This window comes from Xyrauchen texanus, chromosome 15 (genome assembly GCF_025860055.1).
Source record: "Xyrauchen texanus isolate HMW12.3.18 chromosome 15, RBS_HiC_50CHRs, whole genome shotgun sequence".
In the NCBI taxonomy this organism is placed as follows: domain Eukaryota; kingdom Metazoa; phylum Chordata; class Actinopteri; order Cypriniformes; family Catostomidae; genus Xyrauchen; species Xyrauchen texanus.
Window position 1 is genome coordinate 835,616 of NC_068290.1, and position 26,078 is coordinate 861,693.

At 42.3% G+C, this 26,078-nt stretch overlaps 2 protein-coding genes across 2 annotated transcripts; one reads left to right on the top strand and one right to left on the bottom strand.

Moving 5' to 3' along the window:
• Window positions 1-498: 498 nt before the first annotated feature.
• On the top strand, window positions 499-17,058 carry LOC127655756 (keratinocyte differentiation factor 1-like). Its single transcript, XM_052143730.1, has 4 exons — window positions 499-722; window positions 6,069-7,075; window positions 8,799-8,888; window positions 15,686-17,058. Exons 2-4 carry the CDS (start codon window positions 6,088-6,090, stop codon window positions 15,736-15,738), a joined length of 1,131 nt encoding a protein of 376 aa, XP_051999690.1. The 5' UTR covers window positions 499-722; window positions 6,069-6,087; the 3' UTR covers window positions 15,739-17,058.
• Window positions 17,059-21,516: 4,458 nt separating this feature from the next.
• LOC127655761 (nuclear receptor subfamily 0 group B member 2-like) lies at window positions 21,517-23,959 on the bottom strand. The gene is made up of 2 exons (XM_052143736.1): window positions 23,401-23,959; window positions 21,517-22,090 (listed from the first exon to the last, which is right to left on the bottom strand). Exons 1-2 carry the CDS (start codon window positions 23,921-23,923, stop codon window positions 21,849-21,851), a joined length of 765 nt encoding a protein of 254 aa, XP_051999696.1. The 5' UTR covers window positions 23,924-23,959; the 3' UTR covers window positions 21,517-21,848.
• Between the last annotated feature and the right edge of the window lie 2,119 nt (window positions 23,960-26,078).

Genomic DNA, 26,078 nt, shown 5'->3' on the forward strand with positions numbered 1-26,078 from the left:
GAAAACCTGTTAAAAGTCAAATTCAAGTGTGTTGTTTAGTTTAAGCATGATGTTTTGGGCTAATTATCAAGCATGAATTACATTTATAGTATTAAGTAAAAAAAAATAATATATATATATTTTTTTTTTCACACACAATTATTATTATTATTATTATTATTATTATTATTATTTAACAACATGCTACTACATTATGGGAACATGTTTAATATATTGTCATCTCAGCAGCTCATCTCAACTAATGTCATTGAGGGGGAAAAAATCTGATAATTATTTCTAAATTCTATGAGACTAAAAATAATCAAAAGTGTTTTTTTATTGATTATTTTTTCCTACTAATCGTGATAAAAATGCGGATGCACGCGTGTATGTCACGATGTATCTTAGAATACAGAAACGAAACAGAAATCATTGCAGCGGTTCAGCAGCACATCCGGTCGGAGCCGTGACGTCACGCTTACCTGTCAGGTGGGCGTTAGATTTACCTGTAGCCGCAGGTAAAATACGATACACGGCAGGAATGAATCTCACCAACCGAAGCTTTACTGTGAGCCGATTCTGAGAGTGTTTCGCGACGAAATCTCAACATTTCTCTCGATTTCAGTCAATGAATCAAAGCACAGATCGATGAGGAGGACGTTATAAGGCGTCAAAGGGAATTTATTTCACTCTCGGACGACTTCCGCGATCCTGCGCTCAAAACACTGAAGCGAGTCTATGCGGTAAGTGTGACTCCCTGCTCGACTTCAGGCTTGTGCTGATTTTCTAAGGTCTGCAACCCTTTAAAATGACCTAAAGTAGATTCATATGGTTTTTATTAGCCATAATATGCAGTCGAGTACAGTTAGAGGCCATTAAGACTCAATGGGGTGATTATATTAGTAAAGTACCAACATGTCAATACAAGCAACACGTATCAGGCCATCTGATTAAACCCCCAAAATAAAGTGTTTGGGACTGGACTGAGTGTTCCTCACAGGCATGCATCATGTCCAACTTGTTGAGCAACCTCCAAAGTACTGATGTATCCACATATTAATCCAACGCCACATAAGAAAGCACATATTCAGGGTTTGGTGGGATTAAATATGGGCTAGAAAAGTAATTGACACCCATATCAGTCAATATTGGTGCGCATGAGTCCCTGTCAATGTTTATGGCGGCTATATTGCCCCGCAAGAAAACCACTGTAAAAAAATGTCCGTATTTTTAACGGTAAAAGACTCAAAAATGCTACAGTAAAAATAACGTTAATTGGTAAACGGGCAGTTACCTTAATATATATGGTAAACATGACAATATATTTAAAAAGACAATGCATGTAATTTTACAGTACAGTGTTGTAAAAAATCAGGTAAAAAGTAAAATTTTACCTTATAATTAACAATAAAAATGTATATTATGTTTAACAAGAGAGTATTGACGCTGACTATCATCCCTGGAGTCGTGAGTTTGAATCCAGGGTGTGCTGAGTGACTCCAGCCAGGTCTCCTTAGCAACCAAATTGGCCCAGTTGCTAGGGAGGGTAGAGTCACATGGGGTAACCTCCTCGTGGTTGCTATAATGTGGTTCTCGCTCTCGGTGGGGCGTGCTGAGTGACTCCAGTCAGGTCTCCTTAGCAACCAAATTGGCCCGGTTGCTAGGGAGGGTAGAGTCACATGGGGTAACCTCCTCGTGGTCACTATAATGTGGTTCTCGCTCTCGGTGGGGCGTGTGGCGAGTGACTCCAGTCAGGTCTCCTTAGCAACCAAATTGGCCCGGTTGCTAGGGAGGGTAGAGTCACATGGGGTAACCTCCTCGTGGTCACTATAATGTGGTTCTCGCTCTCGGTGGGGCGTGTGGGGAGTTGTGCGTGGATGCCGCGGAGAATAGCGTGAAGCCTCCACACGCGCTATGTCTCCACGGTAATGCGCTCGACAAGCCATGCGATAAGACGCGGATGCAACTGAGGTCCTCCGCCGTCACCCGGATTGAGGCGAGTCACTGCACCACCACGAGGACTCATGGTGCGTTCACATACAATGCGGAGCGAGCATTTTGCGCACCGCGATAACATACAAAGTCAATGCAAAAATTTAAATAGATCACGCCAGGCGGCACGAATGAAGCGAATGGCGCGACTCGAACACGCGATGTCGCTTAATTCGCGTATAGAGATCCGCATGACTCGTTGTCGTGAAAGCCAATCAGCATTGAGATTGTCCGGATGTCACTGACGTAGTAGCAGAAGAAATCTGGAAAAATGGACGAAACGATTCGGAGTTGTATAACACAACGTCATACATGTACAGAGACCGGACGAAATGAAGACATCACTTGGAGGAAAGTGAGCGAGGAAGTTGCGCATGAAAATATGCGCGTCTACTTGATTCCAGCTACTGGTCGTACTTTACTATGAACCGTCGTAGAAGCCCCTCCTCCTGTCCTTTTCCGGAAGAGAAGCGGGAATACTCGTGGGTTCGCATTACTCGCACAAACGCTAGTTTAAACGCACATTTATAATCCAGCGGTCAAACTCGAAGGCGAAGATTTTCTTCGTGTTGTATGTGAACACCGTTAGAGCAAATTGGGGAGAATAAGGGGAGAGAATAATATTTAATAATATAAACAGTAATGCACCGTAAAATATACAGGCATCAAAATGACATCCCGTAAAGCCTGAAGCGTGGTTACCTTTCTGGCAACCAAAGCGTTTTTTAACACCTTTCAGTACAGCTCTTGGTGTTGTCAATGACTTCAAGGATGTCCTCATACTCTCTGACTTTGATTAATGACTCATGACAATTGGCTGTTTTACCTACTATCCATATCCGGCATTCACTGTTTCAATGGCATGTTGCTCGCTGAGAATTGGTGTTTAAATTCAGAGAAAACGCATCTCAGTAGACAAATAACCCAAACCAGAGCCAAACACTGATTCGCATGAAAGGTGAAGTCACAAGGGAGTGTATTTCCAATGCATGTCAAAATTTGATGATTGAGTAATTCAACAACTAGGGTGACGTGTGATAGTGAGATCAAGATTTAGTTTTTTTATTGTGCAAAATAATCCTCAAACGACTATGCCGCTGATCTGCTCTATGACTGATGCTCACATGTGCTAGACTTGCATTAATAACCCATTCTGTGTCATCAGCTCACACTTAAGAGGTTTGAAATGCTTCAACACATGCAAACACATGTATATACAGTATATCAGTGGTCTAATGCTGATGATGAACCGTATGTTTCATTTGATGTTTGTGTTATATCTCCAGTGCAATGAACGTATAATAAGGAATTCCTTGAAGCCCCAAAATCAACCAGTTTTGTCATCATTTACTCCGCCTCATGCCATTCCAAACCTGTATGACTTCCTTCCTTCCAGGGAACAAAAAAGGAGATTTTGCTGTTTTTGAAATGTTGGTTTATACCGTCAAGCTCAGAAAAACCCAGTCTTTTGATGTAATACAATAGCTTTGTGTGAGAAGTCGTTGTTCCACGGATATGTTCCCCTCTGGCATGCGAGAACCGGTGGGATTTGGTGTCAATGACCCATCCATAGACACCTTTGTTTAACTGAACACAAACGTTAAAGAGATTATCAGTTCTTATATGACTTTCAGTGGGCGTAAAAATGTTTGTCTTTTGTGGAAAATGTCCTTTAAATGTAATCAATATTTCGTCATGTCATATATATTAATTTCAGTCAATTTTACTCATATTAAAGTTGGGAATAATGCATGCATCAAACTCAATATCTGAAATTCAATATAATGTTTTGAAAAATGTATAAACTACTTACAATTATTGAAACATGTATCAAACATATTAAAGAGGAACATGCTTATTATGTAACATTAAACTACAATTTATTAAACTACTTTTAAGTTATTCCGTTGTGGATTATTCATGTTTAGACACGTAGCGAGTTTTTAAGGAGACGGCGTCTTCACGATGCAAGATACACATTCTGATTAGCATGCAACTTAGTTTAAGTTTAGCTGTTCGTTCGCTTCATTGTCTGTGCAGATGTATGTTGTAATATTTAGTAGATGTTGTGGAAATATTGATTAGTGTCAGTGTGGAGCGGAAGGGAGCAGGGCCAGGCTAGAATGTCGCACGCCCGGTCCCCAATCGGCCGATTGGGGACCGGCGCATGGTATTCCGACCTGGCCCCGCCCCCCTCTGCTCCACAGTCATGTATGAATAGGGTATGTTTTAATTATTTAATTAACCCGTTAGTTAGGTGTTCACTTTTTTTTAGCTCAAGCAGGGAAATCCCCAATATTATTTAAATGAATTCTTTCTACTTGTTCATTCTTTGTTGATTTTCTCCCCAATGTGGAACGCCCAATTCCCAAATGCACGCTAAGTCCTCGTGGTGGCGTAGTGCCTCCGCTTCTGAGACCGTCAATCCGTGCATTTTATCACGTGCCTTGTTGAGTGCATTACCATGGAGATGTAGCGCATGTGGAGGCTTCACGCTATTCTCCGCGGCATCCACTCACAACATACCACACGCCCCACCGAGAGCGAGAACCACATTATAGGGAGCACGAGGAGGTTACCCCATGTGACTCTACCCTCCCTAGCAACTGGGCCAATTTGGTTGCTAAGGAGACCTGGCTGGAGTCACTCAGCACGCCCTGGATACAAACTAGCGACTCCAGGTGTGATAGTCAGCGTCAATGCTCGCTGAGATACCCAGACCCCAACTTTTTCTTTCTTTAGCCTCCGGAGACCCGAGCGTCACTGTTGTGTGCATTTTCCATTCCCCTTTTTGATTTGTAACTAGTAGCACCTAAAGGCCCAAACATGCGCTACGCAAGTAGGTGAACGCAGACACACCTTGCTACGCAACCTCCATTTCATGCGTCGTTGCATTGTGATATGTGTCAGCACTCAATTCATAACACAACGCAAGTACGCGCTGCATTCTCCGTGTTGCCGCAAGGACTTTCGATCAACAACTGTCCTGCAGACTCGGGCAGCAATTTCAGTTGGATCTTTTTTCGAAAATATATACGACTTTTTGCCCCCAGTCCATTCAAATGAACTTGTTTTTTCTCCGTGTCTCTCCCCCCTCCTCAACTATCAACTCATCTACCTCATCCGGGCTGCATCCGAAAGATTGGCAGCTGACTTGCTGCCTAATCAGTTAATGGCTTCACTGGCAGCTGCTTTAAATGAATGGAAATCCACAAGGAAATGGTCTCAGAACAGTTAGAAATGCACCTTATTTTCATCCTATCTCCATATAAAGCCTCTGAAACACACATTTATCATCTTTTGCATGAATATATTTATTCTCAATACGATAATGTACAGACAGTGAATATTGGATATTTTAACTGAAACAGAGCACACAGTCCATGAATGTGGTCATTGTGTTTATCAGTGTGCCGCTTCGCAATAAAGCGCTCAAATATTAAAAATGGCATATCGGATGAAAGTAGAGACTCTAATCTTTTGATTCAAACAGGTTTCAGTGTAAAAACATAATTGAGTTTCTTACCAGATGCAGTTTTGTTGGCGTTTCTCCCAAAGACAAACTCCGCTGTGGTCAGCACCATGTTGTTTGGTCACATGACTCCGTGCGTTGAAAGTTTAACCCTGTTATGACAGCACAGAGTTTCCTGAACTGAGATCAATCGGTTTAAATGAAAATAAATGATGTGTTGCGTATAGGGAAGCTAAAATACAACGTCCACGCATGTGTACTCAAGGTTGCACAAGGTTAAAAAACAGTTGCAATGTCTTGCAATATAATTTTTTCTCATCATTTCTTTGGTCAACTGTTTAATTAAAACCGCTTGATTATCGTCACAAGACGTCTTCGTCAACAAACATTTAGTTGACAAGATTAACTGCTTTTATGGTGCTGTTTTGTCTGCCTACCATCTCATTTTGTGTTTCACTGAAGAAAGAAAATAATGCAAGGTCCGAGTGACAAAAGAGTGAGTAAATGATGACAAAATGACATTTTTTGGGCGAACTATTCCTTTAACTCTGATTTTGGGTACCGCTTACACAAGATGCAATGCTTTGTGAGTTTCTCTGCACTAAGAATATATGCATTCCTGCAGGTCCTGAATGTGGTGAGTTATGCCTGGCCACAGCACAGGAACACATCACAAGATGCGTCCTCACAGCTCGAGCCGTTCGAGGGCTGATGGCTACAGGCAAAGCCGCACCATGCAAGACACGTACAAAGAGCACTACAGTGAGCAGCCTCGAAGCGTGGATGCACAATTTCCCCGTAAAACCCATCCTCACTACGCCAATGGCCGAGCTTCAGAAACCCTGGGCTTCATACCGGGCTCTGCAGACTCGCCGCAGGGCACTCAAGCCTGTGGTTCTTGTGCCTCCCTTGGCTGGAGCGGTTGTAAAGCTCTACTGTGTTGCATTCTCACCTGTGGGCTCTACGGGTCTCGCAAACCTTGTCTGCCGCCCAACGAGAGCTCCACTGATAACCCGCTGAAAGCCGAGCCAGAGCCACGGAAGCCCAACGGTCTGGCGCTGTCCAACCCAACATGTGGCGTTGAACCCAGCAAGCCGAGGCAGCTCCCCAGCTCTAACAGCTTCAGGTATCAAGACGTCTGCATCGGCGGGAAAAAGGTGGAGTACACCGTCAACTCGGAGTCACATCCGCGACGGACCAGGAGAGGGAAGGGGGATAACCAGAGGCCAATCAGCAACACCAGCATATACTCAAGAGACGAATTGGATCTCGATGACCTGGATGATGGTGGCACCGATATCGACTCGCTGATCACTAAAAAGCTTCTGGAACTTTATAAAATGCACCAGATCGAGCAGCTGGCCAAGTGCACGTCCGAATTGTCCTTCTCTCGTAAAACCAACGAGATCAGCGACCTGATCAACAGCATCGCTCAGGACTATAACTTAGAAGAGCAGGAAGCCGAGTGTCGGTTGGTGCACGGCGTCATTCGCATCAGCACCCGCCATAAGACAAATAAAGGTAAAGGCAAAGACAATAAACCGCAGGATGCGATACAGCATGCTAACGGTAGGAGCGATGGAACGCTGCCTGATAGTGGCAATGAGACCATGACCCTCACCTTTAGTGATGGTAAGATGTCTTCCAAGTCTCTTGATTTAGGCAGGGTTACATGTCAATAGAGCTCAACAGTGCCAGCTCGCTCTTTCAGCCATATTGGTTCTGGAATTATTTTTCCCATTCGTTTTCTCCATTGGGATTTCATTAAATCCTTCTTGAATGCGTTGTGAGTCATGAACCAATCCAACCAGCTATGAGGTGAATCACAACATTACTAACATTCATTTGAAGCGAAAAGGCATTTGAAAATCAGACTAAAGATACAAGACTGTGTATTTATCGTCTTTAATGAGGAACTACAATCCTGTGAAGCATTGTGCAGTATATAAATCATATATTTAGATTTTAGTGTGACATATTGAGATACAGACAATTATAATAATATTAACTCTCTGTTGAGTTGGTAGTGGTTTGTTTTTCATCAAATTAAATTAATAAATATAATTTTTTTTAAACGGCTCACAATAATTCGGCAAAATAATTCCACTATGGAAATGAATGGGAATGTACTTCTGGAACCAGACTGTTGCACTCTACTAGAGGTCGACCGATGGTGGATTTTGCAGATACCGATAACTAAGGTGGTGGAAAAGGTTGATAACCGATTAATCGGCCGATAGATTTTAAAAATTGATTTCTTGAAGGATTAAAGATTTCTTAGTCTTTCCGTGCTATAACGGGCACAGAAAATGAGTAAAATCCCAAAAGCAGTTTATTATGCAACCAAAATTGCATCCAATAATAACCAGAAAAATCTTGATTTGGTGAGTAATGTTGGACTTTTAACTATAACCAAACCCAAAACACGAAGCCCAAAACACACTGGGACTCTATTACAAAGCTTTATATGTTAGTATTTAACAAATTAAGCTTTTTATAGCTTGTATACTTATCATAGGTTTATTGATGAGGAATAATTAAAAAAACTAAAGAGGGGGCCTGGGTAGCTCAGTGGTAATTAATGGGTAGCGCTAGTTCGAATCCCAGGTGACTACAGTCAGGTCTCCTTAGCAACCAAATTGGGCCGGTTGCTAGGGAGGGTAGAGTCACATGGGATAACCTCCTCGTGGTCACTATAATGTGGTTCTCGCTCTCGGTGGGGCGCAGGCTGAGTGACTCCAGTCAGGTCGCCATAGCAACCAAATTGGCCCGGTTGCTAGGGAGGGTAGAGTCACATGGGGGTAACCACCTCATGGTCCCTATAATGTGGTTCTCGTTCTCGGTGGGGCGCAGGCTGAGTGACTCCAGTCAGGTCGCCATAGCAACCAAATTGGCCCGGTTGCTAGCGAGGGTAGAGTCACATGGGGGTAACCACCTCATGGTCCCTATAATGTGGTTCTCGCTCTCGGTGGGGCGTGTGGTGAGTTGTGCGTGGATGCCGCGGAGAATAGCGTGAAGCCTCCACACGCGCTACGTCTCCACGGTAACACACTCAACAAGTCATGTGATAAGATGCGCGGATTGACGGTCTCAGACGCGGAGGCAACTGAGATTCGTCCTCCGCCACCCGGATTGAGGCGAGTCACTACACCACCACGAGGACTTTGGGTACATCGGGAATTGGGCGTTCCAAATTGGGAGAAAAAAAGGGGAGAAACTCTCGGCAGATTTTGCCAATAATCAATAGTTCCAAAACGATTTAATCAGTAAAACCAATATATCGGTCTACCTCTACACTCTACGGTACTTGACTAAAGTTTGAATGCATACTGACAATATTTAATTTCTCTCGAAGTGGAACCCGAGATGCAAGTGTCAGAATCGACGACCTCAGATCTGCTCGCCCGAAATATTCAAAATGAAATGAGAGGATACAGCGGGAAAAGTAAGTGTCAACATAATTTTTTCCCCTCATAATTTCTGATGCAATGTATTTTTTACACATTAAGCAGACAGATAGTTAAAAAAACAACTGGCAATGCATTCGAGATATATACGTTTTTATGCTCCCTGGGAATCGAACCCACAACTTTGCCATTGCTAGTGCTGCTAAGGTGTTCCAGTGACAGCTACAGGTTCTCATATCACCCCGCGGTGCCACATCAACCCTGTCTTGGGGTATGAACTTTGTGGAATGTCACCCTATGGATGGGGTATTCTTTCGCTCCGGTGTCCTATTGTAATTTCCAAATATTTTCTCACTCTTTCTCTACTTTCCAACTGGCATTCCTGGCTTTGATCCGCCCTCTAAAGACTAAATACCCACTCATCCCCTTTGACTGTGAATACTGAAGCTCCTCATCTCACCTTACAAATGGTTTTGAGGGGCCTTCGCTCGCCTCTAAGCAGTTTATTCAGTATTCCACCATATCAGTTCACATCTACTGGTGCTCAAATAATGGTGGTGCTCTCAACTTGTGTGACGGTCTCACTTTTCTGTGAAATGTTTGTCCTATTGTGGTGTATTTTTACAAGTGAGATGTTTGAACACTTAAAGGGATAGTTCACCCCAAAAATGGAGACGCCTGCCATGATTCACCCAACCTCATGCCGTTCACCTGTATTCCTTTCTTCTGTCAACACAAGTGATGTTAGTCAGAATGTTAAGGACTCAAAATTTCTCTTCTTGTGCTCTACAAAAGAGGAAACTCAAACAGGTTTTGAATGACAATAATTTTCTATTTTATGTACTTATTTATTTTTAATATTGACATTTTCATGCTTGTGTCTTTTATGCCCGTGGTTATAATTTGGTCAATTATTGGCTGATAAATGTCGATGGCTGATACTTCAGTGCATCCCTACTTTTAATATCTATCCATCCATCTTCAACCGCTTATCCGAAGTTGGGTCGCGGGGGGAGCAGCTCAAGCAGGGGGCGCCAAACTTCCCTATCCCGAGCCACATTAACCAGCTCTGACTAGGGGACATTTACATTTACGCATTTGGCAGACGCTTTTATCCAAAGAGACTTACAGTGCAATTATTACAGGGACAATTCCCCCGGAACAACCTGGAGTTAAGTGTCTTGCTCAAGGAAACAATGGTGGTGGCTGTGGGGTTAGAACCAGTGACCTTCTGATTAACAGCCCTGTGCTTTAGCCACTACGCCACCACCACTCTCGGGGACCCCGAGGCGTTCCCAGGCCAGTGTGGAGATGTAATCTCTCCACCTAGTCCTGGGTCTTCCACGAGGCCTCCTCCCAGCTGGATGTGCCTGAAACACCTCCCTAGGGAGTCGCCCAGGGGGCATCCTTACCAGATGTCCAACCACCTCAACTGGCTCCTTTCGACGCAAAGGAGCAGCGGCTCTACTCCGAGCTCCTCACGGATGACTGAGCTCCTCATCTCTAAGGGAGAAGCCCGCCACCCTTCTGAGGAAGCCCATTTCGGCCGCTTGTACTCGTGACCTAGTTCTTTCGGTCAAGACCCAGCCTTCATGACCATAGGTGAGGGTAGGAACGGAAATTGACCGGTAGATCGAGAGCTTTGCCTTCTGGCTCAGCTCTCTTTTCATGACAACGGTGCGATAGAGCGAGTGCAATACCGCCCCCGCTGCCCCGCTGTCCCGGCCAACCTCCCGCTCCATTGTCCCCTCACTTGTGAACAAGACCCCAAGGTACTTGAACTCCTTCACTTGGGGCAATGCCTCCTTCCCTACCCGGAGTACGCACTGCACCGGTTTCCTGCTGAGAACCATGGCCTCAGATTTAGAGGTGCTAATCCTCATCCTTTAATATCAATATTAAAAAATATATTTCTGAAATTTTTGGTTTTTAGTTTATTTTACTGCTATTGAGCTGTTCAGCCGTGACATCAATTTGGCAAACCCGGAAGGCGCCTTGAGTTCCCTCAGGAATTTCACCCATGAAAAGGTTTTTAACTCAGTTAAAATGGATCTTACGTTTTGTTCCTACTGTTTTAACTACAGGTTTTCGGCATGACAATAGCCATAAAAGCCTGCATGACCTTAAAGAGCACCTATTATGGTTTTTAAACGTGCCTAATTTTAATTCTAATCTCCTCCTTTCAGAGAGCATACTCTGCTCTGATTGGTCCGTTCTAAAGCATTCATTCTAAACTCCTCCTTTCAGAGAGCATACTCTGCTCTGATTGGTCCGTTCTAAGCTTTCATTCTAAACTCCTCCTTTCAGAGAGCATACTCTGCTCTGATTGGTCAGATGTCCCAGTCTGTTGTGATTGGTCTACCTCTTAGTGTAGTGTTTGAGGGCGTGTCAAAGCTGTTCACAAGCAGCCAATGAAGACCAGAGGCGGGTTTTGTTATCAAATGACAGGTTAGTACAGGAAGTATGTCTGGAATTACTAATGACTCGTTTCAGGTGTTCATAATCGATTCTTTCTTTTGGGAGTCAATAGCTAATATCTGTGGTGCACTTTGATTTGTGAAACTTTGCAGACTTTTTTACATTCACAAACAGCGATATAACAAACTACATGAACGGTCATATCTGAAAAACCATAATGGGTGCTCTTTAAGAAACAAACAAACCCTCAGGAATTTCCTATGGGTTTTTAGAAAAGGGAAATTAAAATTACGAGTATGAAAAGATCTGCGGTGAAAAACTTCACGTTTGGTTCTAGAACATAAATTACACACGGTTGTTGATTTTGATGCATCGCTATTTAAACTGGTGATACCAATAAAAACCCATTGCTTAAGAAGGACGTCAATATTCGAACATTTCATAAAGCATGTACCTCACATGCTGATGGTAGCTGTAGTCCTTAATTAGCATTGTGATAGCAACATGCATGTGTAAAATGTTGTGCAAGCACGTATCTCTCCGCTCGCACACGGATTTACATTTATTCATTTTGCACATGATTTTATCCAAAGCGACTTACAAAATGAGGAATCCACTCGCAGTTTGGGGATATGAGCAAATCAAATTACAAATAAACTGTCAACTAAGAACATCTGTCGCAACTCACATCCAACGACTTTCATCTCAGTGGAAACTTTCAACCGGCAGGTAATATCGGTGAGGTTCGGTGAGGTTCGGTGAGGTCTATCCTAAATCCAAGGTTCAGATAATGGCATATGAAGTATCCCAAGTCTTATGGTTGGAGTTGGCATCAGTTCATCCTCCTGAAGTCCATCATAATAGACATCGTAAGAGACACGTAGCAGTGGAGTCCAACATGAAGCAGGAATGGTGCTGGATCCAGCCGGTTCTGGTGACCTCGGTTGAGACAGGGAAACAAATAGAATAATATTAGCGTAGATGCCATTCAATTTATTGCAGAGATATAAATCATGATCACTGTTTCTGGTTCTGGCAGACTAAACTAAAGCAGCCTAATAGGATAAAACAGAGAGGTGGAAGAATGCTGTTCTACAAACATTGGTAATTCGATTTTCAAAGGACAGATTGGTATCAAATATAACACCTAAGTTCTTCTTTTAGTCATTTAGCAGATGCTCTTATCCAAAGTGACTTACAAATGAGACACATTCAATGTTAAACATATGCCGTTTAGGACTGCCAAGAGGATTAATGATGCCAGCACAGACATTAAGTGCATGTTGAGTTCAGTGGAAAGTACAATTAGTGGGGGTTGGTTAAGTGCTCGCAGAACGGATGTGTTTTCAGCTGGTTCTTGAATGTTGAGAAGGTAACTCGCTGTAGAAGATGACGTAACCGTACATCCATCAAGAGTCAAATTATATTTTAGCATCTTGTTTTTAGAGGTCTTTGGTCCAAGAATTAGTACCTCTGTTTTGTCGGAATTGAGTTGAAGGAAATATCTGGCCATCCAATCTTTGATTTCATTGATACACTCTGCTAATTTGGAGACTTGTGAAATCTCATTGAGTTTTGAAGAAATATAAAGTTGGGTATCGTCAGCATAACAGTAGAAACATATTCCACGATTACTGATATCTCCCAGGGGAAACATATAGAAGGAGAAAAACAGAGGCCCTAAAACTGATCCCTGTGGTACTCCATGCTTTTGTTAGTTTTGATAATTCCTCATTTATATAGACAAAATGCAACTCCACAAATGCCAACATAATTCTCCAGCCTATTCAAGAGAATGTCGTGATGTATCATGTCGAATGCAGCACTAAGATCTAAAAGCAATAGAAGAGAAATGCAGCCGCGATCAGATGATAAGAGTCATGTGTAACTCTGATAAGTGCAGTCTCTGTACTGTGATGAGGCCTAAATCCTGACTGAAATTGTTCATATATACTATTTCTCTGAAGATATGAACATAGTTGGGAGGACTCTATCTGTCTTGGTGATACAGTCTCTATGTGTTGTAGTTTATGTGACCTGTGTGACGTCCCAAGGCAGCTAGCAGACGTTCAGATTATCCAGTTTGTCTGCTTCCTGACCTGGACCCCAGTTAGGCAAATACTATCATTATTAAGACTATGAGCCAAATTACTAAAGCGGAGAGCGGCACCTTCCCTGGAGGGATGGAGTCTGTCTCTCTTTAGCAGGTCAGGTCTACCCCAAAAACTCTTCCAATTGTCTATAAATCCTATTTTATTCTGCAGACACCACTCAGACATCCAGCCATTCAGTGACACTAATCTACTATAAACCTCGTCACCACGACGAGCAGGGAGGGGACCAGATCATATTACAGTGTCTGACATCGTTTTTGCAAGTTCACACAGTCCTTTAACATTATCTTTAATGATCTCCGACTGGCGAAGCCGGACATCATTAGTGCTGACATGAATAACAATTTTAGAAAATCTACATTTAGCATTAGCCAGCACTTGTTTATTTGATCTGATGTCAGACGCTCTGGCACCGGAAATGCATTTAACAATGGTGGCTGGAGTCTCTATTTCCACATTCCTTACAATAGAATCACCGATAACAAGGTCTCTTTCAACATGATTCTCAGTTGGTGCATCACTGAGTGGGGAGAATCGATTGGAAACCCTAACAGTAATGGGAGAGTGGCGTCTCTTTGCTGAGCGAGTATGCCGCCAAGACGTCACCTAAATGCCTGCATCTACCCGCATCCGAAACAGTATCTACTGGGTTCTCTTTCTCACTAGCATTCGGATGCATGCCCCTAACTCATTAATCTTCTCCATCAGCCTGACTAATTCCTTACATGTTAATCCCTCACTGCTAATGGAAGAAGCTATAGTAAACATGTGGCATGCAATGCAGGAAGAAATAACATGAGCGGATACCATGACTTACCTCAGTTGTTTATTGTTGTTGTTATGGTTGTTCTTGAGCGGTGAGGGTTTGAGATTGATGTGGTTCCTGATAAGCAGATGTTTGAGATTGATGCATTAATCTGTGTGAAACACAGAGGAGAAAACGAATGCAAGATGTAGACAAGCGAAAAAAAAATTGCACACGGTAAAATACACGCAGTTGAAACAGTAGAAAAGTGGAAAAACTAAGCATGCGGTAAAATGCCTAAGGATAAAACGATGAATGTATCAGAATAAGTGTTGCTAAACAGGCTAGCAAGCTACAAATACAGACTTGTCCCAGTGCATACAACTGTATTATATATATATATACAATAGTGAAAACAACGACATTAAAACACTGTCTGAACAGCACGCGCAGCTCCTCATGAACTGGGAAAATTTGCGCTGATATTCGCATCGCTCGGATACTATTACACATTAACACATATGGTGAAGTGCGGTGTTAATTATTAAACGTCTGATGCTTACTGCCAAGTGCATCCAATATGGCGCAATTTATTTAGAAAAACTGCGACCCTCCATAGACTGATCGATGGGCGGATATTTGGTTGCGTTACTATTCGGAGCCGGATGTGGCGACTCGCGGACTGTGATGAAGGCCTCTTGTTTATCACTTCCGCCATGGAGAATACTTACGCATGCGCATTAGCGAGTTGATTGACATGCAACGTCTGTATCTAAATGGGGATTGGCTCTCTTGACTAAGACGGGACTTCCTTTCTACATGGAGTGGTGGTGGTGTAGTGGGCTAAAGCACTGAACTGGTAATCAGGAGGTTGCTGGTTTGATCCCCACAGTCACCACCATTGTGTCCTTGAGTAAGACACTTAACTCCAGGTTGCTCCGGGGGGATTGTCCCTGTAATAAGTGCACTGTATAATACATTGGTACTCAGAAGGTTGCTGGTTTGATCCCCACAGTCACCACCATTGTGTCCTTGAGTAAGGCACTTAACTCCAGGTTGCTCCGGGGGGATTGTCCCTGTAATAAGTGCTCTGTATAATACATTGGTACTCAGAAGGTTGCTGGTTCGATCCCCACAGTCACCACCATTGTGTCCTTGAGTAAGACACTTAACTCCAGGTTGCTCCAGGGGGATTGTCCCTGTAATAAGTGCTCTGTATAATACATTGGTACTCAGAAGGTTGCTGGTTTGATCCCCACAGTCACCACCATTGTGTCCTTGAGTAAGGCACTTAACTCCAGGTTGCTCCGGGGGGGATTGTCCCTATAATAAGGGCTCTGTAAGTCACTTTGGATAAAAGCGTCTGCCAAATGCGTAAATGTAAATGTACATCCGTTGACCGTTGGGCTCTCCGAGCTCCTTGGTTGAGAAGTGGTCCGTCTCTGCTAAATAATCTCTGACTGAAAAGTATCACTTATAACATTTGTTGAATGCAGAATTATACTCCGTAAGCAGTTTGAAAGCTTGCAATAATTAAAAATGTTTTTTTCCTCCACAGATTTTTGCTCCAGCTCAGCCACGGATTCATCAGGAGTGCCGTTATTGCACTAACACCCCTTGCTGTTTCCTCTCCAATATTAATTCCTACTTAGTGTTCACTGTGCTCCTCCCGTATTTCAGTGAAAGCAGTGGTTGTGCTGAGGAGACTCTGTGTTTGTCTGAATGGCCAAAGACTGCGGTCAACCACGCATGTTCTGTTGCGGTCCTATAGAGTGTCTAATGTTAAACATGGGAGCCTGTTGCAAAAACAAATGTTGTAGGTGGACTTGATGGGTTTCTTCCTACTGCACTCACCAGAAGCCATATGATTAGTTACAAAAGGGACAAGTGTCCTGACCAACTCATTGCCATCTGGTATTTCTTTGTGTTCTTTGTCCTATATGTGGCGATGTATCCGGCGAGGGGGTTTGGTTTAAGCACTGATTAATGGCAACGATGAGACGCTATGCTGTTGCTATAGATCAGACCGCTTTACTGTGGCAGCCCGTCCTGCATGTGTCAACTCAGAATATTTTGTATTCCAATGTTGCTATTTTTCTGAAATATGTAATGCAAGTTAATGTTGTTTTGGTACTGCTCACTTTATGACAAGACTGTGGAATTTTTGTCAATGTTTTTAAATAAAGATTCTTTTCTTTTTTATCTAAATAAAATGGAAACTTCCCTGTTTTTTTGTTCTTTGAACCATTACACGGTACCTGCATCCTTTTGTGTTTGATATAGCGTGCATGTCAACTTTTACAACACAGTTTGAGCTGCATTGCATCAAACATATTTACACTTGTACGTGTTAACCACAATAAGTCTCTCTCGCTCTTTCCTGTGCATTATTTTTCTCGGAAGGCTGCGTCGGTGTCTCCTCCCTGTTTCCCTCGGGTCACTGTGCTGTGAACCTGTTTGGCTGGTTTGACAGAAGAAAGGAAATAATATCCTAGTGTTTGTTGGAGTTGTACATTGCGGAGGAGGGGCAAAACTCCAGTGAAAATTCCCCTCGCAACTGTCCCCTTTATGACACCATGCGGCCTGTCGTCACACTGTTTTACTTTCAGGATATGCCAAATAATGTTGATGGTCATTTAATGGAAGATATCCAGGATAAACGTTCTGTCAGACATGTTTTCATAATGCCGTCTGTTAATATAAGTGATCTTGAAGTGAAGTTGTAGCACTTTGCATTGTAACATTTCACATTAATATTCATTGTGTGTAAAGAGAACAAATTATTTGCATTATCAGTTTTGATTTTTCACGTGAAGTTCGTAATAGTCCCCTCTATATTTGTCTTTACATTTACTATCTTGATGTATTTTAGGCTTTCTTGACGGACGGCCCATTCTGTATATCCTTTTGATATATTAACCAAGCTATTGAACCAGTTCATCGTTGTTTACAAAATGTAATAAAATTATTTCTTTTTTCATTTGTGGTTTTGGTGGTCACTCCATTGTATGCATGTTTGGGAGGATTACTTTTGAAATGTATTCCACTACAGATTACAGAATACATGCTGTAAAATGTAATTTGTAATGTAATCCGTTGGATTACTCAAGATGAGTAACGTAATCTAAATACTTTGGATTACTTCGTCAGCACTGGTAGATTTGTTTCACTTGTTTTGACTATAAAAACTGAATATACACGTTAAAAATACATTCTCTGAAAAACCCAAATATCTTGTGCAGTTTCTAAAACAAGAGAAATCAAACTGATCCTGTTTTAAGGATTTTTAGATATTTTTACAGGAAAACAATAAAAAAATGATCATCAAGAATATGATCGAACGTGAACGTTCTTGATAATAAACATGATGGTGTCTGGTCACATGTGCGTGTAAAATGGCTAGAAACAACATTTTAGCTTAGCATAGAGCTAACAGTTTACACAAGGTTTATTTCTATTTCTTCTGCTCCAAACTTACTCAAACGTACTTCTCTGTCTGCTCGTATGAATGTAACACATCATAAGAAAGTTCAAAAGCACTTTGGATCATTTCTATGTATAAATGTTTCCATCTGAAAGGACTAAATATTAAATGAAACAAATGACAATAAAATGCAAAGAAATGTCTCCAGTATTCAAAATACTTTTTGAATGTAACTGTGTCCTAAATGCAAATGTATTGTAACTGTAGTGGAGTACAGTAACTAATATTTGTATTTTAAATATGTAATCCTGTTACATGTAGTCTGTTACTCCCCAACCCTGATTCTCTGTATGTAGCATTTCATCCTTGACGTTACAATGAAACAAAGGCTGTTTTCAGAATAACATGCTACTTTTCTACTTGTACTATTTCTGCAACATGTAGTATGTGTACTGAAGACACTTTGGACACTTTCACATACCCGTGACCTTACATTACTATTTTGATCAATAAACTGAAGCACGAGCACAAGTGTAGGTACTTCAGCTTGTTGGGTTTTGTGTTGGCATTGATCATCACCAGAGGGCACCACAGTACACACAAGCGTTCCAGACTGGCCTATCACATATTTGCATACTTCTAATCTGTCCTGTGTGTGATCTTGTGAGAAACTCTTCACTTCAGCACACATTCAACATTACAGAAAACTGAAGTTGGTAAATCAACGGATGGGTTTCTTTACACAGTGTGCACGATTATTAGGCAAGAGAGTATTCGGATCTTATCATTATTTTCATGCACATTTTTTATCTCCAAACCATATAAACTTACTGGATTCAATCATTTTCAGGTGGTATTTGTGTAATGAGGGGGGTGTGGCGAAAGTGACTGACACCTTATATGAAGGTGTGCATCATTAGTCGACTGTGGCACAGGTGGTAGACCGGGTCGGCTGCTAATCTCAGGGTTGGCGAGTCCTTGGGCAAGACACTGAACCCCAAGTTGCACGCAATGGCAGGTTAGCGCCTTACATGCAGCTCTGCCACCATTGGTGTGTGAGTGGGTGATTGGGACACAGTTTAAAGTGCTTTGGTAATCTCTAAGGTTAAAAAAGCGCTATACAAGTGCAGACCATTTACCATTATTAGGCAGCTTCATTACGTCAGGTAAAATGGGTCAAAAAAGAGATTTAACTGGCACTGAAAAGTCAAATATTGTAAAGTGCCTTTCAGACACTCTTGAAATAGCCAAACTATTGAGGCGTGACCACCGGACAATCAAACGCTTTGTTGCGAATTGTCAACTGGGTCAAAAGACTTGAGAAGAATTAAACGTGAAGCTACCAGGAACCCATTATCCTCCAGTGCCACCATACTCCAGAACTGTACCCTACCTGGAGTGCCCAGAAGTACAATGTGCCAACTGCTCCGAGACATGGGCACAGTCAAGAAGACTGAAACACGACCGCCACTGAATATATTCACAAGCTGAAGCATCGAGACCTTTTCAAAGGTTTAATGGACGGATGAATTGAGAGTGACTCTTGATGGACCAGACGGACGGGATCACTAATGGGCACAGGGCACCACTTGGAGGGGGTACTGGGATGGGCTGCTATCATTAAGAATGAGGTAGTTGGACCTTTGGAGTTGAAGATGGACTGAAACTCAACTCTCAAACCTACGGCCAGTTTCTGGAAAGTACTTTCTTCAAGCAGTGATACAGGAAGGTCATGATCTTTATGTGGGACAATCCATCACATGCATCCAAGTACTCCACTGCTTGGCTAGCCAGCAAGGGCCTCAAAGATGCCCAAATAATGACTTTGGGCCCCTTCCTCACCTGAGAACGTGTGGGCCCTTCTCAAACGTGAAGACAATACGCCTCTTTGAACAGCGTTTGGGAGGCTGCGGTTGCTGTTGTTGCACCCAGGGGCGGAGCCAGAAGGGGGTGGCCAGTGGTGGCCAGGCAGGGGCAAGTGATCAGTCTGTGGTGGCACAGAAATGTTCGGGCAGCATTTTTATATCGTTGGACTGTGTGTGTGTGTGAGTGTGTGTGTGTGTGTGTGTGTGTGGTGGGAAGTGCTGAGTGGGTACAATGACACCTGGGATGGAGAGGTGCGGCGACCTTGGTGTGCGAACATGTTAAGTTTGTACAGGGATGATTTCACCTCTAAAGAACTAAATTGTGCTCGTTGGATGTATATATGTATATATGGGGTATTTCTACCAGCTGAGAACAAACAAAGAGTTAATAAAATGTGTAAAGGAGTCAAAACAGCATCAGAAATTCCTCCGTTGCACACACAGATGAAGATATGCTGACGGCGGTTCCGACTCCTGTCCCGAACTGTAATGGGCAACATCGCTCCTGTGATGAAAAGAACCAGGTGTGCTTGAGGTCAGTATTAGGCAAATCACTTACTGTCTTTGGTCCATGTTGCGTTCATATATCAATCGAACCCTACCATCGGTCCGCTTGTTTGGTGCACATGAAGGTTCGGGTGGCAGCATCACACTTGTTCAAATGAACCGCACTAACAGAGCAATCACACCAGAGATCGTTTTAATCGAACCAAACCTGCCAGGAGTGAACACCCCCTTAGTGTGGATCAGCGGGCCTCTCGGAAGACCTTGCCTTCATGAAAGCGGGCATCTAGGTATACAGAAAATCTGTATACTCATTGTACCACAATCTGTGAACCGCGTCACTTGCTTTTACTGCAATCGTCCCTCCTTTTCTTTTTCACTGAAATCGAGATTACAGTGAGACACTTCCAATGGAAGTCAATGGAGCCAAATTTTGCAGGGTTTAATCGCAGAAATATTAAGCTTAAAAATTTATAAAAGCATTTATATTAATTCTTCCGTCAAAACGTTTTTGAGTCGTTTTGTGTTTAAATTGCATTTTTTACGTTTTTTAGGGTTAATGCTGTCACATCATTTCAACAAAGTTCTAAAATTGTATATAACTTTACACAGACGCGGTTGGTAAGTGATTTTATCACACTGTTTACACCTTGTGACTATTATTTTAACGTTTACAGATTAAACCCCATTGACTTGTATTGGAAGTGTCTCACTGGAACACACATTTGTGCTTTATTAAAGGAGGGACGAGTCGAAATGTATTTTTGTGGTAATCAGTATTATGACACAAATGCTGACTGCTCAGGAAAAACTCGGACTGAACCCGGAAAATTCCTTTTTGTAAATTTTTTGGATTTTCTCCCCAATTTGGAACGCCTAGTTCCCAATGCTCTCTAATGGTGCGTTCACATACAACGTGAATCGAGCGTTTAGTGTGGCGTAATGACATACACAGTCAATGCAAAGACACAAATAGGCACAAATTCGTGGTGGGCGTTGCGAATGAAGCGAATGGCGCGAAGTGAAAACGCGAAATCGCTTAATTCGCGTGTTCGCACGAATTGAAATTTTTGTCGAATTCAAACACAAATTCACGCCTTTTATCACGTGACTTGTTGAGCGTGTTACCATGGAGACGTAGTGCGTGTGTAGGCTTCACACTATTCTCCGCGGCATCCACGCACAACTCACCACACGCCCCACCGAGAGCGAGAACCACATTATAGTGACCACGAGGAGGTTACCCCATGTGACTCTACCCTCCCTAGCAACCGGGCCAATTTGGTTGCTAAGGAGACCTGACTGGAGTCACCTGACCTGGAAAATTCCTTTAAGTCTCCAAATACGTTTTGGGAGCACTGTTTATTTTTATATCGCATCTGCTGTAAACTGTGAGTTGTAACGTTTCTCGTAACCCAAAACAACATAGTAACTCCGATAAACAATATTGTATTGTTGGGAACTTAATAGTCTAAAAATTGACTGAATAAATCAACAGGCAGATATATTCATTTATCTCTTTTATAAATACATGACAAACATTTTATTTTTACATTTATTTCCAACTGTTTGAACATTCAAAATCTTGTCCTCAAACGCAGATTCCTCAAACAGCTTTCTCACAGAGACGAAACACAAACCCCCTCCTTCAGTGTGGAGATATTTTAAAGAGAGCTCTTTTTCTAACATCAAGAAATACATTTTTACGATCAATTCCCATACAAAAGCAACCGTGTGTCTGACAGAAGGCACAAATACACCCAAATAGCATGTTACAAAGGTGCAGTAATGTCATTTAGGCGTGTAAACAATAAAAAGTCTGTAACTGTTTAAATATTTCTGGCATAACCCTGTTTTTCCACAAACACTGGAGAAAAGAATATTCTATCGAAAGTCCAAAGTCACGTGGTCCACGAGTTCCTGGGTCACTACCGGCTGAACAGCATGTCGACCAACAAGTCCAGAAGATCCGCTTGACCAATGACCGGCCGAAAGAACAGTTCTGTGATGAGGCTAGGGGTGATGGTCTTTAAAGTGGACGCGGTGAGAAGGATACGTGCAAAGCGCCCTCTGTCCTGTGGAGGAAGAGGAACCAGAACCTCCTTCAGGGCATGTTGAGCTTCATATTGCAGACCCTCGACGAACACCGCTGCCTTCAGGCCCGGCACATCTGCAGAAGCAAAGAAAAAACATTTTCCATTTAGAAAGTTCCAGAAGTTATGAAACTTCATAAAGTCTTGTGTACATTTCTATGGTGAGCAGGGATGGATAATGACTTGCAAAGGCCCTGGAGCCAATTATCTCCAAGGGCCCCCCCCTCCACCCAAAAATAGTTGAGTTGGGGGGGGGTTAGTTGTTCATGCCCAAAGCAGGGGGGGGTCACCAGACTATATCGCGCAGCCTTAAAGGCAGTGGCAGTGGTATTGGGGCAGTGGTGGCTCAGTGGTTGAGGCTCAGGGTTACTGACCAGAAGGTCAGGGGGTTCAAGCCCCAGCACCACCCAGATGCCACTGTTGGGCCCTTGAGCAAGGCACTTAACTCCAGGTTGCTCCAGTGGGATTGTCCCTGTTAGTAAGTCGCTTTGGATAAAAGCGTCTGCCAAATGCATAAATATAAATATAATATATAATATAAAGCCCAGGGCACCCCTGGGTACTCAAGGGCCCCCTGATGGTTAAGGGCCCCTGGGCACAGGTCCCATTGGCCCGGTCGGTAATCTGTCCCTGAGGGTGAGTTATTGGTTATTTCATCGGCTCTCGTCCTATTGGCTAATGACAAATAATGTTGTCTGACGTGATAAAAATGAGAAATCACTTTCTCAAAAATATAATAATAATAATAATAATAAATAAATTAAAAACATTTATAGCATTTTATAAAAACAAAACAATTTGTTTTACTTTAAAAATGTAATGTGGTGTAACCATCAAGAAAAAGATCACATAACTTTGATTGTAGCTTAAAAATAAATACATAAAAAATTAAAACATATTTTTCAAAGTGAATTTATGAGTCAAGTTTAAATAGGGTAACTCCGTTTGACCAAAATGTGCCTTTAATTTTTTTTTTTATAAAAATAAAAAAAATAATATTTAATGATATGACCAAAACACATTTTTTTGGGGTTAGGTGCACTTTTTTTTTTTTTACAAAACGGCACAAATATGAATCATATTTAAAATAACATTGTTTCACTGCTTATTTTTTGAAGAAATAATAATAATAATAAGATTATTCAGCACTACTCATGCCAACATTTCTTTTTCAAGTATTTCAGCTTTTATTAAAACTTTAATAAACTTGATTTAATCAAACTATTAAACTATATTTGTGACTTTAAGCCCCAGAACAAACATCAAAATGACTTTGAACTCAATAATTAATAACACGTTCATCATAGAACATGACCCTAAGCCGTTGACTGTGGACCGTTATGTTAGAGGTCACTATGTAGATTGGTTTTGATTAAGGAAAACCTACCAGGATTGAATATGACGGTCCCTTTCAGATATGCGTACTCCTTTGGGCTTAAATCCAGACTGCAGAACGTCTCGAGGCACGACGTGAGCGTTTGGACTCCAGCGAGCGTGGGTTGCTCTCGCTCCGAGATCGCCGCGTCTTGGTCGTTGAGAAGAATTCTCTGCAGCATGCTGGGCGCCGGAGAGTCGTCGATCTCAAAGCGGAATCTGTCCTGGGCTAGACCCAGAATGAAAAGCGGCGCCCAGCAGTTCTGCAGCAGGGACAGCTGGTCTCTGGGCGGGAGTTGCTGGAACGCAAGCAAACTCCTCATGAAGTGCATCGTCTTAACCAGAACGCCCGAAGCCTCCTGACACGTCTCGCCAGGGGTCTTCAGACAAACTCTCCTACGTTTCTCGCAGTTGCACGTGTGAGGAACCCGGTCGTGGTTGGGCTCGTTTTGAGCGGGCTCGCCTCGGCTGAGAATGTTGAAGAGGATGGCGTTTGACTGTCCGGAGCCGTCTGAACAATCACATTCATAATCCATGTTTCAATGTGTGACACACTCTGTATCTTCTAGAACTCAAACTCAACCTGTGAGATCCACACATCACTGACACGGCTCCTATTTATACTGACTGGTTAAACTCTTGAACCTTGACCTGTCAAACTACATCAACAACTCCCTTGATCTGTTCAGCACTTGAGTACATGTTTATAAGGCCCATTCAATGCAAACCAACGGCAGCTTGGGATATCACTGAGGTGAGTCACTATTATCTCAGTTGAAGTCATTACACCAGGCTGTACCAAGCAACCAAGGACTTGGAAGTTTTATGGTCCCTATCATTACAAATGGAAAAAAGAAAGAGGCCATTGAACTTTGAAGACATCTCGACTTTTGAGTGATTGCTCACTTCCTGAGTCACAGTGCTTAAACAAATAACAGATTAGAGCACCACACAGACATTACGGTGAATGCTTTGGTATAAAAATACAGATTGCTCTTTTTGCACCAAACAAGAAGTCAATTTATCTGACCCGTCTTTATCGCAGATGCTTTTAGAGAAATTCCTTCAGAGTTCATTGACATGTTTTTCTGTAACGTAATGACCCGGTGTGATTTGGCCTGGTTTATTATCTCGGCAGTGCCTAGCACACAGAACTTAAACAGATAAGATGATACTATATTACTTTCAATCAAATCATCAAGTAGCTACTCGTGCACTTCCGCTTGCTTTCCGATTAGGTGCATTTACCAATGCCACTTACCGAAAATACTTTTAGATGTCGGTGAAGCCAGTAACACAGTAGCTGCCAATACGTTGTCATTAAACAGACTGAAATACATTGAATGACTCCAACAATTCGCTCAATTTATTGATTGGTCTCTGCGTGTATAATTGCTTAAAGCCAGACTTGTTTACTGTATTAACTTTGCAATTCAGCAGAACGAATTCCTCACTGAGTGTCAACAACTACAACATACAACGGACTAGAAAAAAATCAGCATGAATTTGAGAATGTGTCTCTTTTGCTTTAACCCTAGAATGCACGATTCCAAAAACATACTCGAATGCATAAAGGGGGTCAAAGTGACCCATATTGTTTTCAATGGAATCTTATTTATATATTTATTTACACGTTTTCAAGACGAAACTAACCAACTTGCTCTATTAGCTAGCTAGCTGATTTAAAATAACATTTAAAGTATCTAATTGTCAATGCTTCAAAAACGTCTCTGTCATAAATTGATCATGTGACGTCAAAACGACATCTATTTTCCGCCATTTAGAATTTATTCGAAAAACGTTATTTTTTTAACTCATCGTATACGTACGACAGATTTGGATGGAATTTGTTGTGTATCATCTTGAGACACTGGGGACAAAAATGTATTGAAAGCTTTCTAATAGACCAAACTGTTTTCGAATAGCGCTTCAACGAATTCAACGGCGAGAACGCCAAAATGGATGTGAGGCTGTATCTTCGCAACGCTTCGCCGTATTGACACGAAACTTGGTATGTGTCATAGCCATCATGACTTGAGGGTACCTGCACAGTTTCAGCACAGCGCCACCTAGTGGTCAGGAGATACGAGAAACGGCTATTTTTGCGTATAACTTCTGAATAATAACGTAAAATCATGAGACTGGTCTCTTTGGATTCCTTGTAGCACAACGAGTCGATTGATACTCAAATTTTCTATGTCTGCGATTTTGGCCGTTGCCATTTTGAATTGTCGTAAAAGGCTGTATTTAACAAACGCATTGGCATCCCATTCTGAAACTTGGTATGCATCATCAGCACTATGCCCTGAGGGTACCTCTAAAATTTGGGCCCAGCGCCACCTTGTGGTCAAAAGCGGACTAAATATTTAAAAATGCTTTTAACGTTTGATTAATTTGACTTATCGTCTTGACCCTGCTCTCTTTAGATTCCTTCGGTCACGCCGAATACGCTTATACCAAATCTGCCATGGCCGGCCGTACTTCCTGTCCGCCACTTTTTCGAACTCCTCCTAGGCCGCGAGTCCGATTTGCATTAAATGTGTCATGTATCATCTAGGGACACTCATAACAAAAAAGTATCAAAAGCTTTTCGATAAACGAAACGGTTCTCGAATAGCACACCAATGGATTTGATGGCAAGTCGACAAAAAAACATCCGAGGCTGTGTCTCTGCAGCGCTTTGGCATATAT

Bases quoted from the DNA above. Each gene is read 5' to 3' on its own strand.
- LOC127655756 (XM_052143730.1), top strand. From the start codon at position 6,088: ATGCCTGGCCACAGCACAGGAACACATCACAAGATGCGTCCTCACAGC. The intron at 7,076-8,798 runs GTAAGATGTCTT...TTTCTCTCGAAG, and splicing joins GACCCTCACCTTTAGTGATG to TGGAACCCGAGATGCAAGTG. The intron at 8,889-15,685 runs GTAAGTGTCAAC...TTTCCTCCACAG, and splicing joins GAGAGGATACAGCGGGAAAA to ATTTTTGCTCCAGCTCAGCC.
- LOC127655761 (XM_052143736.1), bottom strand. From the start codon at position 23,923: ATGGATTATGAATGTGATTGTTCAGACGGCTCCGGACAGTCAAACGCC. The intron at 22,091-23,400 runs GTAGGTTTTCCT...TTGCTTCTGCAG, and splicing joins GACCGTCATATTCAATCCTG to ATGTGCCGGGCCTGAAGGCA.